The sequence below is a fragment of the Zalophus californianus genome, chromosome 15, assembly GCF_009762305.2.
Source record: "Zalophus californianus isolate mZalCal1 chromosome 15, mZalCal1.pri.v2, whole genome shotgun sequence".
Classification (NCBI taxonomy): Eukaryota; Metazoa; Chordata; class Mammalia; order Carnivora; family Otariidae; genus Zalophus; species Zalophus californianus.
Window position 1 is genome coordinate 32,293,285 of NC_045609.1, and position 16,913 is coordinate 32,310,197.

The window sequence follows — 16,913 nt, forward strand, 5'->3', positions numbered from 1 at the left end:
TACCGGGTGACCTTGGGTAAGCGTCAGCCCTCTCTGGACCGTCGTCTGTCATCATACAATGAGGCTGGGGATAGACCGTGGCCTCCCTGGTCCTCTCTGGTGCTGACGGCTGTAGCCCAGATCTGTCCCCAGTGCTATGGCAGGAGGGGTCCAGTTAGGAAAGGCCAGGCCTCAGCAGAAGGGCTTCGTGGGGGCTGGAGATGGGGTTAGGGGGCCCACAGGTCGCAGAGCCAGACCCAGCACGTGACACCCGCTGCCCTTGCAGTGAACGGTGGCTGGTCCAGCTGGGCAGAGTGGTCGCCCTGCTCCAACCGCTGTGGCCGTGGCTGGCAGAAGCGCACGCGGACCTGCACCAACCCGGCCCCGCTCAATGGAGGCGCCTTCTGTGAGGGCCAGGCCTTCCAAAAGACCGCCTGCACCACCGTGTGCCCAGGTAAGGCCGCGGGGCCAGCCGGCAGCCTACCCACCCCGGTTCCCACCCCACTGCCCAGCCCTGCTTTCTGTGCTGGTGCCGGCTGCCACACTCAGGATGGCTGTTCTCTCCCCACTGTGGGGGGCAGAAGGGGCTTGTCCTGGGGCCCGTGGCTGGCGGAGCAGGCCGGACAGGATGCCGCGGGCTCTGCCCTCTCATTCTGCGCCCGGCTGCTAGAGAGACAGACACAGACACAGAGCTGCCGTCAGACGGGTGGGCTCTCCTGCCCTCCAGGCTGAGGGTTCTCAGTGTCAGCCTGCAGGGCCTGGGTCCCAGCGCTGCCTGGGGTCAATAGGAGCCTGTGCTCCTGCCCTTGACCTAGACACGTCTTGTCCACCACCCCTAATCCTGCAAAGGTCCTCTCTCCTCTCATCTTCGCCTCACCCTGTGCGTCCCCTTCTGTGGGTCGCTTGCATGCCTGGTTTTATCCGGGCTCTTAGGTTTTTGTGTGTTTGCCTTGGGTTTGAGTCCCTGTGAGTGCCCTGGGCTGCATCTGTGTGAGGGACCGTGTGTGTTTGTGTGTGTGTGTGTGTGTGTGTGTGTGTGTGTTCTGCCTGCCCCCCACCCAGTGCCCCCCGCTGCACTGGCACAGGGCCACGTGGCTGGGGGTGGCTGTGCTTGCGTCTGGCTCCCTCTCCTGCCGTAGCACGCGGGGACGCGTGCGGGTGCTTTGCTGTGCTCTGTGTGCGGAACCACGCGCTGTGTCCCACGTGCTGTGTGCCGTGCTCCCACAGTCGACGGAGCGTGGACGGAGTGGAGCAAGTGGTCGGCCTGCAGCACCGAGTGTGCCCACTGGCGCAGCCGCGAGTGCATGGCGCCCCCGCCCCAGAACGGAGGCCGAGACTGCAGCGGGACCCTGCTCGACTCCAAGAACTGCACGGACGGGCTGTGCGTGCAGAGTGAGTCCTTGGGATGGCAGGGCCCCCTGGGGGGGGGCTCGAGCTGGACGAGTGGGGGCCCCATCCCCAGCCTGCCCCAGGCCTCTGGTGCGGGCTGCGGTGGAGCAGGCCCTGGGGACCTCTGCCACCCGCCACGTGCATCATCTCATCTGCGTGTTTCCTGTCACCTCACCACCCTTTCTCTGCCACCTATGTCATTGTCTTTCCCTTTATTTCCCTCGACAGATAAGAAAACTCTAAGTGACCCTAAAAGCCACCGTAAGTCCCATTTCATGGCTGTCCTCTTTCCTCTGGGGGATCCTTGGCTCTCCTTGACTGGCTTTTCCAGGGTGTGGGGTGCAGGGCAGGGTGGAGAACAGGGAGACTCGAAGGTGCCCCCTCACCCACCCTCCATGGGGTCCCCTGGCCCCCGGTGCTGCACGTGTCACGGCCTCCATCGCGTGCAGACAGGCAGACCAGCAGCTGACAGAAAGGATACCGTCCCGAGCCTCCCATGACGGAAGAAGATGGGGCTCAGAGAGAGGAAGGGGCTGACCGGGGATCCAGCCAGGATTTGAATCTAACTAGTTATGTGGCCAAAGCTGGTGCTCTTAGCCTTGCACCCTCAGCTTTCCTCTCTGTGACAAGGCCAGGCCCACACCATCAATCCGGAGCCCCTCACTGTACCCCCAACAGCGCGGGACTAGGTTTTCCAGGAAACCCGCTGCCCAGCATCAGCCCCAAGGGGCTGGTCAGCTTCCTCCCTAGGCTGTGCTGTGGCAGCCCCAGAGCAGTAAAGCTGCTCAGGCAGATTGGCCTGTGGTAATTAAACCATAATTTCCAAATCATTCCAGAATCATAAAATCAGCAGTGAGGCCCTGGGCCCAGCTCAGGGGGGGGGGGGGGGGGGGGGGGGGGGGGGGGGGGCTGGGCTGGTGTTCCCCCAGTGGTCAGGGAGAACATCAGGAGGCAGAGCCAAGCCCTTGAGGGCCTCCTCTGGCAGCTCTCCCGGGGGCCAGGAACCTGCGGGAGCCCAAGAATGAGGGTGACTGAGGAGAGATGGGGCCAGAAGGCGGCAGAAGCAGGCAGACACCAGGACTGAGCCACGCCCTACCTGCCGAAGGCTCAGTCTGCACCAGGGAAGTGGGGCTTGAAAGGGTCCAGGCAGGGAAAGCAGGCCTACTTTTCTGAGGCCTCCCCACCCCCCAGGAGGGGAGACGGGACTTGTGCTTCCTGGAGCTCCCAAAACAAACAAGAAGGAAGAGCAGGTATCTGGGCTCTGCCTGTGTGCTCTCCCATGTGGTAGCCACTGGCCACGTGTGGCTCTTTCAACTTCCTGTTAACTTAGTTAAAATTAAACACATTGTTAGAGACCTAGTTCCTCAGTCACACCGGCCACATTTTCGTGGCTGTCACATGGGACAACACAGACATAGAACGTGCATCGCTGTGGAAAGCACGGCTGGATGGCACTGCCGTGTAGACCCTCCCTTTTAACCCTGACACCTTCCTGCCTGGCCCGTATAGAGTTATTTGTAGCTGTGTAGCAGCCTGCCTGGGGGAGGGAAGTGTAGCCGTGGGTGGCCTCCCTGAGCCCCTTCCTTCCCCTCCACCTGCTCTCCTCCTTGCCACCGCATCACCTTGCCTCTCATTCCCGCCTCACGCTCCTCTGCCTCCATCCCCACCCCCACTCCGGGCATAGGATGCGAGCTGAGCTCAGGACGGCAGCTGGCAGAGAGTTCTGGGAGCCGGGACCTCCGGCCTGAGGATATGCTGCAGGCTTGCAGTGGGGCCCTCAGTTAACCTCCTGGCCAGGACAGGACAGACTGAGCCACAGCCCTTGTCTCTTTCTCAGAAGTGAGCCATGAGTTCACTGTTGGGACAGACCACGAGTCATTTTACTGGTCTTTCGGCACTGGGAGGGTAGCAGGGCAGGGGACTTGAGGCCACTTTACTTGCAGAGACCGATGCGCAGAGCAGTTCAGGCTTGCCTGAGGTCCCGGCCAGTCTTGGGGGGCGCTGAGACTAGGACCTAGCCTAGGGCAGGTCTGTCCTGGGACCTGGGTCTCTGCCCCGGGACCTGGGTCTCATGCAGCCCTCCTGTGCCCGCAGTGCTGGAGGCCTCGGGGGACGTGGCGCTGTACGCAGGCCTCGTGGTGTCCGCCTTCGTGGTCGTGGGCGTCCTCATGGTGGTGGGGGTGGTGGTGTACCGCCGTAACTGCCGGGACTTCGACACCGACATCACTGACTCGTCCGCCGCACTCACTGGCGGCTTCCACCCCGTCAACTTCAAGACTGCGAGGCCCAGTAAGCACCTGGGGACACCCGGCGGGGTGGAGGGGGGGCAGATGCAGGCTGGGGCACCCAGAGGGGCAGGGGCAGCAGGCCAGACCAGCCAGACCGCAGCGGAGGCTCCTGATCCCTCCCGGGGTTTTCCTAGACTTTGCTCTACAGTTAACTGGATGAGTGTAGATCAGAGGCACACAGGGAAGAGGAGCAGCCCAGGTGGTGAGTCCCCAAAGCTTCCTGCAGCGGATGGCAGTTGAGCCTTTGGCAGCTGAACACTGGGTGGGATTTGGCAAGAGAAGGGCCCCCGGCAGGAGCAGAGGGTGGGAGCCGGCCAGTGAGGCACAGTTGGGTCTGACCGCAGCCCCAACCCCTGCAGACAATCCCCAGCTCCTGCACCCGTCGGCACCCCCGGACCTCACGGCCAGTGCTGGCATCTACCGCGGGCCCGTGTATGCCCTGCAGGACTCAGCCGACAAGATCCCCATGACCAACTCACCCCTGCTGGACCCCCTGCCCAGTCTCAAGATCAAGGTCTACAATTCCAGCACCACCGGCTCTGGGCCGGGCCTGCCCGATGGGGCCGACCTGCTGGGGGTCCTGCCGCCCGGCACATACTCTGGCGATCTCACCCGGGATGCCCACTTCCTGCACCTGCGCAGTGCTAGCCTCGGCCCCCAGCAGCTCCTGGGCCTGCCCCGTGACCCGGGGAGCAGCGTCAGCGGCACTTTCGGCTGCCTGGGTGGGAGGCTCAGCATCCCGGGCACAGGTGGGCTCCTGCTCTGCTTGCCTCTCAGCCCGACCTCAGCGTGCCCCCTCTAGGCATCCCCAGCACCCCCTCCACCGATAGGAGCTAGGACTTCCCTGATCCCTTTTCTCAGATGGGAAACATGAGGCCCAGGGGGGAGAATGATAATAAAATAGAAGACTTGGGGTCCAGGCCTTTCTCTGGCCCACTAAGGCAGGGGAACCTCATCTGCTAAGTGGGAGAGAGTATCTCTTCATAATTCAACAGACCTACAGAGCACCCCTGGGAAGGCAGGGCTGCCCATCTCAGGCTGCAAAGCCATCAGTTGATGGTTTCCCAGTTTCAAATGGATCTGGGACTGGAGCTGGCATTGGGGCCTTCTGACTTTGAGTCCTTGCCATCTTTATACCCTTTCACAATGCCAGGGGCCCCTGTGTTACCCGACGAACTCACCACTGTCAGTGACCTGGGCTGTCCTTGTACCGAATCCCCAGAGTTTCTCTCTCCACCCCTTGCTGTCGACCACCTGGATCTCGGGAGATGTCATTCTCCCCCCCGCCGACCTAAGCTAGGAGCCCCCCCCCACACCCCTGTTCTAAGCTCTTAGACTCCCTCCAGCCCCTCCCTGCTGACCTCCCTCTCCCCCTAGGGGTCAGCCTGCTGGTGCCCAATGGAGCCATCCCGCAGGGCAAGTTCTATGAGATGTACCTCCTTATCAACAAGGCAGAGAACACCCTGTGAGTAGAGAGACCTCAGTTCCAGCCTGGGCGGCCCCCCTTCTCTTCCTCTCCCTGCTGCCTGTCCACCCTGGGTTCAGATATCACCATCCCCCACTCCCTGATCCTAAGGCCAGAGGTAGTCCTCCAAGGAGGACATTGACAGATCTTATTACATACAAAATCAGCAGGACAAATCACGAAACTGAAAGGCAGTTGACAAAGTAGCTACCTTATGACAAAAGGTTAATATCCTTACTAGGTAAAGAGGCTTTGAACATTTCACTACAAAAGTGGTCAGAGGATATGAAGTGATTCACACATACTCTCTCTGATGCACACACCCTCACACACACACACACACACACACACACACACACACAGAGGCCGGTAGATTATGAAAAAATATTCAGCCTAATTTGTAGTCAAAGAAATAGTAATTCAAACAGCCATGAGATATTAGGAGTTTTTTACTTCTTGAATTTATAGGGTTTGTTTCATACGATAAAACCTTCATATTGACAAAAGCGTGGGGACTCGGCCCCCCCATGACACGCCCCTGGGAGCCCAGACCGGTAGCAGTTTTCTAGAGGGCAGTTTAGCAAACACTTGTCCAAAACATCCCAAGAGCGCAGAACCCTTGAAAATGCGAACAAAGGGCGCCTGGGTGGCTGAGTTGGTAGGGCGACTGCCTTCGGCTCAGGTCATGATCCTGGAGTCCTGGGATCGAGTCCCGCATCGGGCTCCCTGCTCATCGGGGAGTCTGCTTCTCCCTCTGACCCTCTGACCCTCTTCCCTCTTGTGCTCTCTATCTCTCAGTCTCTCTCTCTCAAATAAATAAAATCTTTAAAAAAAAAAAAAAGAAAGAAAGAAAACGCGAACAAAAATATGGCTGTGAGAACTTGGCCGTGAACAACAGAAATCTGAGAACAATCTTAAGGCCTGTGCCATCCTTCTGCCTCTCCTTAACCCCTGACCTCTGGGAGCCCCGGGGGGGTGGAGACCTGCCTTGGGCCACCCAGGAGCCAGGGCAGAGGCGGGAGCCCCGCACCAGTCCCAGCCCTTGCTGAGCTTCCAGCCTCCCCTCACAGTCTGCCCCCTGCCCTCTGCCATCTCCCCAGCCCGCTTTCAGAAGGAACCCAGACAGTATTGAGCCCCTCGGTGACCTGTGGGCCCACGGGCCTCCTGCTGTGCCGCCCCGTCATCCTCACGGTACCCCACTGTGCTGAAGTCAGCGCCGGTGACTGGATCTTCCAGCTCAAAACCCAGGCCCACCAGGGCCACTGGGAGGTGAGGAGCCGAAGCTGGGAGGCCGGGCCCGCTATCTGAACCTGCTCTGGGAAGCCTCCAAAGCTGAGAGAAAGCCCCTTTTCTCTTGGCCCCGCCTGGGTGGACCTCTCCACGGCCGTGACCTGTGTGCTTCACCCTGCAGGAGGTGGTGACTCTGGACGAGGAGACCCTGAACACCCCCTGCTACTGCCAGCTGGAGGCCAGGTCCTGCCACATCCTGTTGGACCAGCTGGGCACCTACGTGTTCACGGGTGAGTCCTACTCCCGCTCGGCTGTCAAGCGGCTCCAGCTGGCCATCTTCGTCCCCGCCCTCTGCACCTCCCTGGAGTACAGCCTCAGGGTCTACTGCCTGGAGGACACACCCGCGGCCCTGAAGGTAAGGCCAGGTCGTCGGTACCGCCCAGCACTGGCACACTGGGAGAGCAGCACCCCTGGCTCACCAGCTGCCGCGCCTTCCCGTGTCCCCCAGCCCGGAATCGTGGTAGCCCCCTTCCACCATCAGCCTCATGAATCGGTCATTCCTTGCTCCAACATTGAAACGGCATCAGACCCCCAAGGTACAGAGAGGAATCAGGCACAGTTCTGCCCTCACCAAGCTCCAGGCTAGAGGAGGGGGAGACAGATAGGGGGCTCCCTGACGGAGGGCGAGGAGCACCCGACTGGGAGGGGGAGGGTCTGAGAAGGCTTCACAGCACAGTTAGCCTTAGACCCGTGCTCCGAAAGCCGAGTAGGGGTGCCAGGCCGAGGAGGCCGAAGGGCCTTCCGGTAGGCAGAGCCGCTAACGCAAAGGCAGGTGTGTCATTCCGAGTGGCCAAAGCCTGCAGGGGCTGTGTGTATGCGACAGGGAGAGAGATGGGGCTGGGGGGTGGGCAGGGCTCAGCTCCCCAGCAGCCTTGGGAGCCATGAGCAGGAATTTGGGATCCATCCAGTGGGCGGCGGCATAGACGCGGTGGACCCCTGTTCACAGGCGCTCTTTTGAAAGCCCCTGTGCTATGCTGGGGCATGGCTGCACAAGAGGCAGAGAGGCCAGCTGAAAGCTGCAACTGGGCCCTGGGCCCTGGACACGAGGCAGTGACAGCCGCGAGGACAGGGTTGGCCGCTGTGTTAGCAGAATGGACAGAACCCAGTGACTGATGGGAGGGGGAGGGGAGGGAGGCGTGGGGGCTGACGGCCAGGTTCTGAGTATATGCAAAAGGACAGACGGTGTCCCTGCATGAGGGAGGGGCTGTGGCAGGTGCCAGTGGTTTGGGCGGGGGGGGGGGGGTGGTGGGCAGAAAGGTGAAGGTGTCAGATCTGGGCACATAGAGCCTGGTGGTGGCAGTGTGGACCTGTGTTACTAGCACCCTGCCCCCTCCCCCCGCGCCTCCAAGTCCCACCCATTGCCTCCCCAGCCCTCCGCCGCGTTCCTAGGACCTCAGGCTCATCCTAACACTGGAAGAACACGGCTCCTTGGCCCCGTGTAAACCTCTTCCCTCCTTCCATCCCCCTGTGAAGCCTCTGGTCCGTTTCCTGTAGCTCCAGGCCTCCCCTGACCCAGGGTCTGTGGTCTCCTCCGGTCCCTGTCTCCCAGTAGCACGTGACTTGTCCCAAACTCCAAGTCACGGACTGAGGCAGCACAGGTGGCAAGGCCTCATGGGAGAGTGCATGTCTTCTGCTGGGCTGAGCTGGCCTGAAATTCCAGAAGGCCCAGAATGGGTTGGAGGCTCTGGGAAGTGCTCTTGCGGCCTGCATCCCTCAGCACTGGTGCGTTGGCCGGGGTTCAGCTTTGGTCAGAGAATGGAGTGGAGGTCAGGAGGGGAGCTGCCACATTTTGGCTTGATGGCATTCCTTATCTCTTCAGTCCCCATCTGTCCGTCCATCCGCTCGTGCATCCACCCATCATCCATCCAGCTTGCTGCCCATCTATCTGTATACTCATTCACTCAGCAGTCCATCTGTCTGTCCAGCCATCACCAAGCATCCATTCATCTTTCCTTCCATCTGTCCTTCTATTTATTACCCATCCATTTGTATATCCGTCTACACGTCCATCTGTCTGTCTGTATTTATGCATCCATTTTTCTATCTATCTATTCGTCCATCTCTCTGTCTAGTCATCTATAAATCCAGTCATCTATCCATCTGTCCCATTATCTGTCCATTCATCCATCTGTTCACACAGTGTGTCTTCTCTGAGCACTTACCAAATGCCTGGCCCCGTGCTCCGATGGATACCTGCCCTCAGTCCTACAGCCTGGCTCCCACAGCCCGCATGTGTCCCCAGACCCCCAGCTTGCAGCAAGAAGAACCCATTGGCTAAGTGTGATGGGCTCCCCCTTCCCATTGCCTCCTGGCCCTCAGGAGGTGCTGGAGCTGGAGCGGACGCTGGGTGGCTATCTAGTGGAGGAGCCCAAACCCCTGCTGTTTAAAGACAGTTACCACAACCTGCGCCTCTCTCTGCACGACATCCCCCATGCCCACTGGAGAAGCAAGCTGCTGGCCAAGTACCAGGTGAGGGCTGGGGGAGGGGAATGAAGCTGGGGAGAGGGGGAACATTTGAGGGGCTGCCCAGGGAAGACCAGTGCCCCTGCCCAGGCCTTGGCCCCGCCTCCTTCCTCTAGGCTTGCCCCCACCCCCGGTCTCTGTCTCCCTCCCACCTCACTTCACACTCCCAGTCATCCCGAGGCACAGCCTCACACTCGGTGCCCACCCCATGGCACACTCCTAAACACAGATGTCTATATACATCACCTTCAAAGAGGCCTTACCGTCTCTAAGAGTGTTCATGCCTGGCAGACCTTGCAGAGGAATCTCCACTAGTCACATCCCTGTGCCTGGCACCTATCTGCACAACACTATTGAGTCTGCAAGGCTTCCAGCCCAGACACACGTGCGCACACGCACTCGTATACGCATGCACACCCTTGCACACACACTCACGCATCCAGACTTGTGCCTTCTCCCCCATATGCTCCCTTTCTCAGCTGAAGGACCCTTGACCAGCTCTTCTCCCTCTGCCTGTCTGAATGGAGAGGCCTGCACTGCCCACTGAGAGGTCCCCGCACTCGCCGAGGCTGGCCTCATCACCAGCCTCTGAGGGCAGGGCAGGCTCGCCTCCCATCCTTGACCCTGCCGCCCCTCCCTCAGGAGATCCCCTTCTGTCACATCTGGAGTGGCAGCCAGAAGGCTCTGCACTGCACCTTCACCCTGGAGAGGCACAGCCTGGCCTCCACAGAGCTCACCTGCAAGATCTGTGTGCGGCAGGTGGAAGGGGAAGGCCAGATCTTCCAGCTGCACGCCACGCTGGCAGAGGTGAGGCCAGACACTCTGTGGGGCCAGGGGGGACAGCGTTCAGACCCCCGTGCTGCCCCCTCAGCTGCGGGGGAGTGCTGTCTCCCGTAAAGATATGTTCCCTTCACCTCCCAAGTCTGAGCTGGGACCTGCGCAGTTTTGCTCAGAGCTACCACTTACTGTGCTTGGTCCTGTGGCAACATCTAAGTCGGAAAGTGGGTTCTAGGGAGGACAGAGACCACTGACCTTGGATCCAGTCAGCACTTGGCCCAGGCCTGCAGTTTTCCCCCACTATAAATCCAGCCTGAGGTTTACAAAACCCAGGCCACCCAGGACGGCAGTGCTAGAACCTCCTTGCAGCATGGTGTCAAGAGCACTGGCTATGGGCCTAGGCCCCGCTCTGCCCCTACCTTGGCATGTGACCCTGGGCACGTCACCTCCCCTTTCTAGACTTCATTTCCACACGTGTAAAAGTGGCCCTGTGTGGATTAGACCGTGGCTGAGGCTCCTTGTGGCTTTGTAATCACGAGAGGCCATCAGCATTAGCCTGGGCCAGTGCGTGAGCATGGTGCACCCTGAGGGCTGGGGGTTGGGCATGCAGCCCTGGACCTTGGAAGCTTCCAGGGGAGGAGGTCTTTGGGCAGCTGGAGCCTGCCCAGAGCGTGGGGAGTAACCAGAACCTCCATGAGCTCACAGTCCCGGGCAGGAAGGTTGGAGGGACGGGTGCCAGTGCTGTGCATGGGGTGGGGGGGCTTTTCCCCTCTCACCTTGCCCCTGCTTTTCCAGACGCCTGCCAGCTCCCTGGACGCCTTCTGCTCTGCCCCTGGCAGCACGGTCACCACCCAGCTGGGGCCCTATGCCTTCAAGATTCCACTGTCCATCCGCCAAAAGATATGCAACAGCCTGGACGCCCCCAACTCGCGGGGCAATGACTGGCGGCTCTTGGCGCAGAAGCTCTCCATGGACCGGTGGGTGTTGGGCCGGGCCCAACCCACCCCAGCCTCCCTTTGTCCCCAAGGGGCAGGTGGGGCAGGCAGCCCGACAGTCCAGGCACATCCTTCCATCCATGGGTGATCAGGAGCTCAGGCTCGGGTGTGCTAAATCCGAGAAGCCCATTCCTTGAGGAGCGCCATGCTCAGGGTGCTGGCCTGTGAGAATCAGGGGAAGCCGGGACACCAGGTGTAATCACCATCTTCACCCCCATGCCCAGGACAGAGCAGGTGTTCTGGAAATGCTTGCGTAGTGACAGAGTATATTTTCATGTCAAAACCCTTCTGGAGAACTTAAAAAGTTCTTCTGGATAAATACAATGGCAACAATAGTCCTTATTATTACATACTTACTGAGAAACCCTTTAATAAACCTGTGTTGAGCAGATGCTACATACAAGACACCTTACTAGAAATGGATGGGCTTTGCAAAGTGTCTAAGGCTTTGTTCCTGCTCTCGGGGGAGCGTGGGGGGTGAGACCAAGCAGGGAACGGATGTGGGAGGAGGAAAGAATGAAAGGCTAGGTTTGGACCATCTCTCCTGGGGCCAGTGTCTTTCAATGGTAGTACTAACAGGGATGATGGATGATGATGAGCAAGACAGTTTCCATTTTAGAGAGGAGGAGCCCGAGGCTCAGAGAGGAGCAGGGGCTACCCTGGGACCACACAGCCCCCCAGCAGAGGGGCTAGGGTTCAGACCCAGGATTGTGGGACCGCAGAGTCTTCTCACCTCCCAGTGCTCTCCCCATTTCCATGCTCGCAGGAGGTGCTGGGTGTTTGGGGAGCCCAATGGCCTTCTCCTTCCCTCTGCCAGGTACCTGAACTACTTTGCCACCAAAGCAAGCCCCACGGGTGTGATCCTGGACCTCTGGGAAGCTCTGCAGCAGGACGACGGGGACCTCAACAGCCTGGCGAGTGCCTTGGAGGAGATGGGCAAGAGTGAGATGCTGGTGGCCATGGCCACTGACGGGGACTGCTGAGCGGCCCCGGAACCATGGGCTGGGAGGGCGGGCAGGAGGCGGGCACAGGGAGGCTCGGGCAGCCTCATGAGAGGCGGGGCGGCCTATGCTGTCCCCCAGCTCACAGCCGGAGTCACCCTCTCCTCCTCCCCTCGCCCCACTCCAGACCACGACCAGCCTTAGCAAATCCATGTAGTCCGTTGTCCAGAGGACCCAGTGCTCCTTCTCTGCCCTTGGCTGTCTCTCCTGCCAGCAGATCTCTGCGGGGAACCCCCACGAGGTCTCCGGAGGCAGCCCAGGGGGCCAGGAGGGCCCCCCCCCGACTCCTTCCACACCACCTGCTACTGCCGCCCCGGGAGCTCTGGGTTACGTTTGTCTAAGTTTCGTCCTTCAGTTTCTCCCTCAGTTCCTGGTTTCTCCCCTGCCGCGAGCCCCTTTCTCCTTTCACACCATTTTCCTCTTTGAAGAGTCAAGTACAATTCACACAAACTGCTTTCTCCTGGCCAAAGCAAAAAGGAAAAGTAAAGGAAGAAAGAAACTTCAGACCGCCAGTCAGGCTCCAAGAAGAAAAAGAGCAACACCAAAACCACAAGGGAAAAGAAAAACCCAGTTTCTTAGGAAACGCACATGATTTATTATCCAGATATTTGGATAAGTCCTTTTTAAGAAAAAAAAAATGAAAATGAAAAACAACACAAAAAAAATAGAAAACTCTTTTCTTGAGTGTGGATGAGTATGGGCTTGCTCATGGCTCTGGCCAGGAGTGAGCATGTGTGCATGTGTGCCCGTGTGTGAGAGAGAGATTATCAGGGAGAGAGAGACAGAACACCTTGCTGCTAAGGATTCTGTCTTAGACTAACTCCTACAAGGCCTCAGTTTCCCCAGTTGTACAGGGTCAAATGGGGTTTTAGCCATGGTACCGTATTTCCCTCTAAAATCGTAAGCAGATGCTGAATCTATAGAGCCAAGGAGCCCTGAGGTCTGGAGTGGGGTGGGGTCCTCCCGCCCACCCGCCTCCCCAGGCAGATGCCGCACAGCCTCCCTGGGCTCCTGGGGAGTCCGGATTAAGAGGCCTTGGGGTAGAAAGTGTGGGCAGGCCGGGCCAGCTGTGAGCCAGGGACGATGTTTCCAGTGTCCCAGTCTGGTGGCTCCTGGAGAAGGGGGTGGGGCCCAAGCAGAGAAAGAAGTGGGGCGGAGGGAGATAGAGTCTCCTATGGACGTTTCTCTCCTTCACCCCGGGATGGGACCAGCCAGGTCATCCCTCCACCTAGCAGCTCGTAGACTAGGTGGGCTGCAGCATATTGGCATTCTGTTAATGCCCAGGAATCCAGAAACTGGTCTTCCCCAGCCTCAGTTGGCTGGGGAAGTTCATCTATAAAACAGAAGGGATGGATAAGAGGGCCTCTAACTGCAGAAGCCTGAGCTTCTGGGCCTCGGTGTGGCTTTGAAGAACGTGTCAGCAGTCAGCCTTGCAGTCCGGGAGGTGGGTGCCTGGCTGGGCTCTACATGCCTTCCCCCGCCCCGTACTGGAGGAGGACCTGGGGAGGGCTGTTTTCCCAGCTCTGACCTCCACCGGCACCTCCCTCAGCCCGGTTCTCAGCCTCCCTCTGCAGTCTGGGAGGTCTTGAAGGGAGCTTTGAACAGGCAGGGCTGCCAGAGTGGAGGGGCCAGGACCCCCTTGCCAGCCTGCTCCAGGACGCTCCAAGGGGCCATCAAATCAAGGTCCCTTTTTGACTGGCTGACAAGGGCTGGGACCTGGCTCTTACAACTGGCACAGAGGCCTCTCTCTCCTCCTTTGCACCCAGGGCAAAGTCTGTGCCAGCTCCCCCCGCCCCGACAGCTCTGGGCAGGCTCTGACCCCAGGGCTTGCCCCAGCAGGTCCATGAGCAGCTGCTGGGACCAGCCTGGGCATATCCTGGCCTTTGAAAGCCTGGTCTCCTGGGAGGAAAGCAGGTTTGGGAGCTCCAGTCCCAGGCGGTGTCCCCAACCTACCCCTCCCTGCCATGGACTCTGGGGCTTATGGGGGTTCTCACCACCTACCGACCCCCCTGGGGGGTAGGTTAGCCGCAGGCAGACAGAGGCCTGCTCGGTTTGAGAGAGGATTTCTTCTATCAGGGCTGCTGAAGGGGCTAGGCCTGCATTCGGGGTGGGGCAGCAACAGCTCTTGACCCCAGCGCCTGTGTGGTGTTGCCTCAAAGGCAGCGAGACTTCCCTGCCCAGGGTGCCCATCCGCTGGGGGCTCCAAGTCCCCGAGGCCTCCTAGCCTGAGCCACGGAGGCCTGTGTGGCAGCATGGCCTTGACGGCAGCCTAACCAGTGCCACAGAGGCTTTCCCGGTGCCCTTCCCATCCGTCTCTAAAAGGCCCCCGGGCAGCCTGGAGTCCAAAGACCAGCGCTCAAGCTCCAGCTGTGCCATTAAACTGCTGTGTGGCCTCAGGCACAGGACTGCCCTCTCTGGGCCTCATCTTTTCATACCCGCAGCTGTCTGACTCCCTTTGGGTTCTGACACATGGTCGTTCTAGGGTCCTAGTGGGAACCCTAGTGGGGGGAGGTTGGCCGCGGTCTGCCATGCCCCTCCTTCCCACCCTGCCTGCCCAGCACCCAGGATGGGAGCTTTTGCTGGATGAGGCCAGGCCAGCCACCCATGTGCCATTTCTCAGTTGATATCCAAAAAGTGTGTACCAGGGCCTGGAGCACAGACCCAATTGGCTGGAGCCTCCTGGGAGGGTTCAAACTGTCCAGCTTTATAAGAAACGCCTGGAAAAGTTTAGCTGGCTCCATCCATCAGTCCTCTGCTGAGGCTGCCGTGGCTGCAGCCCCACACCGCCCACCTTAGGGTAGCATCAGGATTTCTCCTCTTACTCAGGCCTAAGCGGCTGCCGCACATGACCCATGTGCCCCATGAGAGGCAGATCAGGGGCCCCCGAGGGGCTTGCAGGGGCCTTGAGTGGGTGTTTGTGTCTCTCTCATCGCTGGGATGTGCTTGCACGTGCATGTGTGTGTGCGTGCTCCGGATGTGCGTGCTTTTGTCTGCAGGCACATCAGGTTGCCCGCGCCCCCCCCCCCCGGAACATGTCCCCACCCGGATGTGCGTGTGTGACCTCCCTGAGTCCACAGGGTCAGTCAGTGTATCTTCTACGTGCCTCTCCTCTGCCTTCTCTCGCAGAGACCAGGGGTCCTCCTAAGGGTGTGGGGGTCTCTCCATCTCCTGGAAGACCTAGGACCCTCTGGTCCCCTTCTCCCAGCAACCAGGCAGCTGGGCCAGGTCCCTTAGTACACCTTCGGAGGGAAGGTGACCGGGAGTTTGGGTGCAGGGAGCAGCTCTGCTGGGGGCAAAGGGCTGGCCCCCCTGCCTGGGCCGTGGACATAGTTATGTGTCCCGGGGATGTAGGGCTGCGGGGATGGCCCGATCCCACTGCTGTTTATTCTGTAAACTTCAACCTGTACATAACGTTTAGCATTCCTATTGTAACAAAATTAATTTTTACAAAATAAATTATATTTCCTAGTCTAATAAAAAATTCCAGTTGTATTCTGTTGTCTTCCTGACTGTCTTTCAATCAGCAACTGGGATGACCTTCCTGCTTTTCTCAAAGTTCTGTGGGTTTGGGATCGGGTGGTCATTGTCAGCTCTCTGAGCTCCTGGAAACGATCAAGCTCAACTGCTTCATTTTACAGAAAGGAAAACTGGCCCAGACAGAGATAAGGACTTCTCTGGTCACACAGCAAGGTAGAGCCCGGGCTGGATCTGGATCCCAATCCCTGCTCCCCAGTCGACACCCTCAGTGCATAAAGCATTCATGGAATATGTTCAGGGGTCAGTCATTTGAGCCAGCCGTGGGCTAGGTGATAAGTGGACATGAAGCCCCCAGCATCCCTTTCTGCCCACAAGAAATGCAGAAGGGCGGAGGCTGAGAGGTCAGTTTAGAGCACTCACCTGGAACATAATGGTGCACGTAGAAAGGGATTGGTGGGTGGGCTGGGATCGCGTGACTTTGGACTCAGGGCCGCTATGCATGGTTGGGCAGGTGACACACTGGACAAGAGTATCATTTCTAAATACCTGAAGGGGAGAATGGTGCCATTCTCACAGATTGCAGATTTGTGTATTTACTGTGTTTCCAGCAGATGGCAGTAAAGGTCCTGTTCTAATAAAATCAGAACATTGGTGTTAATTTTCCCACAGATGGCTTGAAGGGGTGTTTCTTTTCTACTTTGCACAAGGGGGCCCTGTGGCTGGCAGGGGCCCTGTTAGCTGGTCGTCAGGCCTTCCTGCGAGCTGAGTTCTAGTCCCAGCATTTTCCAGCTTGCAGTGCCTGCTTCATGGTGGATGCTGTGATCTCTGAAGTTTGGAGTGAAAGTACCCTCTGGTCTCATAGTGAGAGACTCACAGTGTCCATCAGCACATGAAAGGCTCTGAGAAGTCCCACGAGAAGCTTGTTTCTTCATATTAATACAGGGTGCCCCCGGTGTATTTGGCCGTGGACCCCTTTTTAACCTTCCCATGCCCTGAGGTATGAGGTACCTAGAGGCCCCGCCTGTTCTGACTTTGAGGGAGCTGTGGCTCTGGGGTGTGTGCCAGGTGTCGCCTGGCTGTCCCACGACGGGTAGGGAGCACCTATGAGCTAGGTCCTCTGGGAGCTTATGGCGCAGTGGGGCGGGCCCGAGTGTCCTTGTGCACTCACACACACATGCGCATAGACCACCGCTCAGACTGTCATCATTCCCCTGGGACCCAGGGTGTCTGCAGCATTCACACTCATCTGCCGGGGGGGGGGGGGCAGGAAGGGAAGGGGGTACAGCCTGAGGGGGGGCAGCAGTGCAGGGAAAGGTGGGCAGAGTCAGGTGTGGGATGGTAATTTCCTACCAAGTAGCCCCATAAGCAGGCAGATTGTGTAGGGTGCCCCCAGGAATCAAGGATACCCATTTAAACCCCTTACCCTCTGCCCACTACCTAAGCAGGAGGGCCTCTACCTTGCCACCTGCCCCTTGCTAGGTGCAAAGAGTTCTGGCCTGGGGAGGAGGGACCTGGGTTCTAGTTCTGATGCTGTGCGGGTCACTGTCCCTCCCTGGGCCTCAGTTTCCCTACCCATGAATTGTGGGCCTTAGACCTGCCAGGCTGTAAGTTCCCTCTGGCTGGTGTAGTTCTGTAATTTGGGGTCCTGCTTCTAGGCTGGGGTGTGACAGCCCCACCTGGTGGGCCCTCCTCCCTCACAGTTCCAGGGGTGGATGAGGAAAAACCAGAAGCCGGCAGAGATGGGCTGGTTCCGACCCTATAACCAAGCGGCAGCCCCAGGAGGTGCCCT

At 59.0% G+C, this 16,913-nt stretch overlaps 1 protein-coding gene across 2 annotated transcripts in view; it reads left to right on the forward strand.

Moving 5' to 3' along the window:
- The window catches only part of UNC5B (unc-5 netrin receptor B), an 81,875-nt gene extending 66,747 nt beyond the window's left edge, over nt 1-15,128 (forward strand). Inside the window, exons 6-17 of one of the 2 annotated variants that reach the window (XM_027596516.2) lie at nt 266-433; nt 1,207-1,371; nt 1,597-1,629; nt 3,463-3,657; nt 4,016-4,405; nt 5,034-5,121; nt 6,222-6,390; nt 6,533-6,766; nt 8,731-8,880; nt 9,517-9,681; nt 10,447-10,628; nt 11,464-15,128. In XM_027596516.2, coding sequence (XP_027452317.1) covers nt 266-433; nt 1,207-1,371; nt 1,597-1,629; nt 3,463-3,657; nt 4,016-4,405; nt 5,034-5,121; nt 6,222-6,390; nt 6,533-6,766; nt 8,731-8,880; nt 9,517-9,681; nt 10,447-10,628; nt 11,464-11,629 — 2,105 coding nt within the window. In that variant the 3' untranslated portion in view covers nt 11,630-15,128. The remainder of the gene's footprint in view (nt 1-265; nt 434-1,206; nt 1,372-1,596; nt 1,630-3,462; nt 3,658-4,015; nt 4,406-5,033; nt 5,122-6,221; nt 6,391-6,532; nt 6,767-8,730; nt 8,881-9,516; nt 9,682-10,446; nt 10,629-11,463) is intronic. The other variant, XM_027596517.2, reaches the window with a different exon arrangement.
- The last annotated feature ends 1,785 nt before the right edge of the window (nt 15,129-16,913 follow it).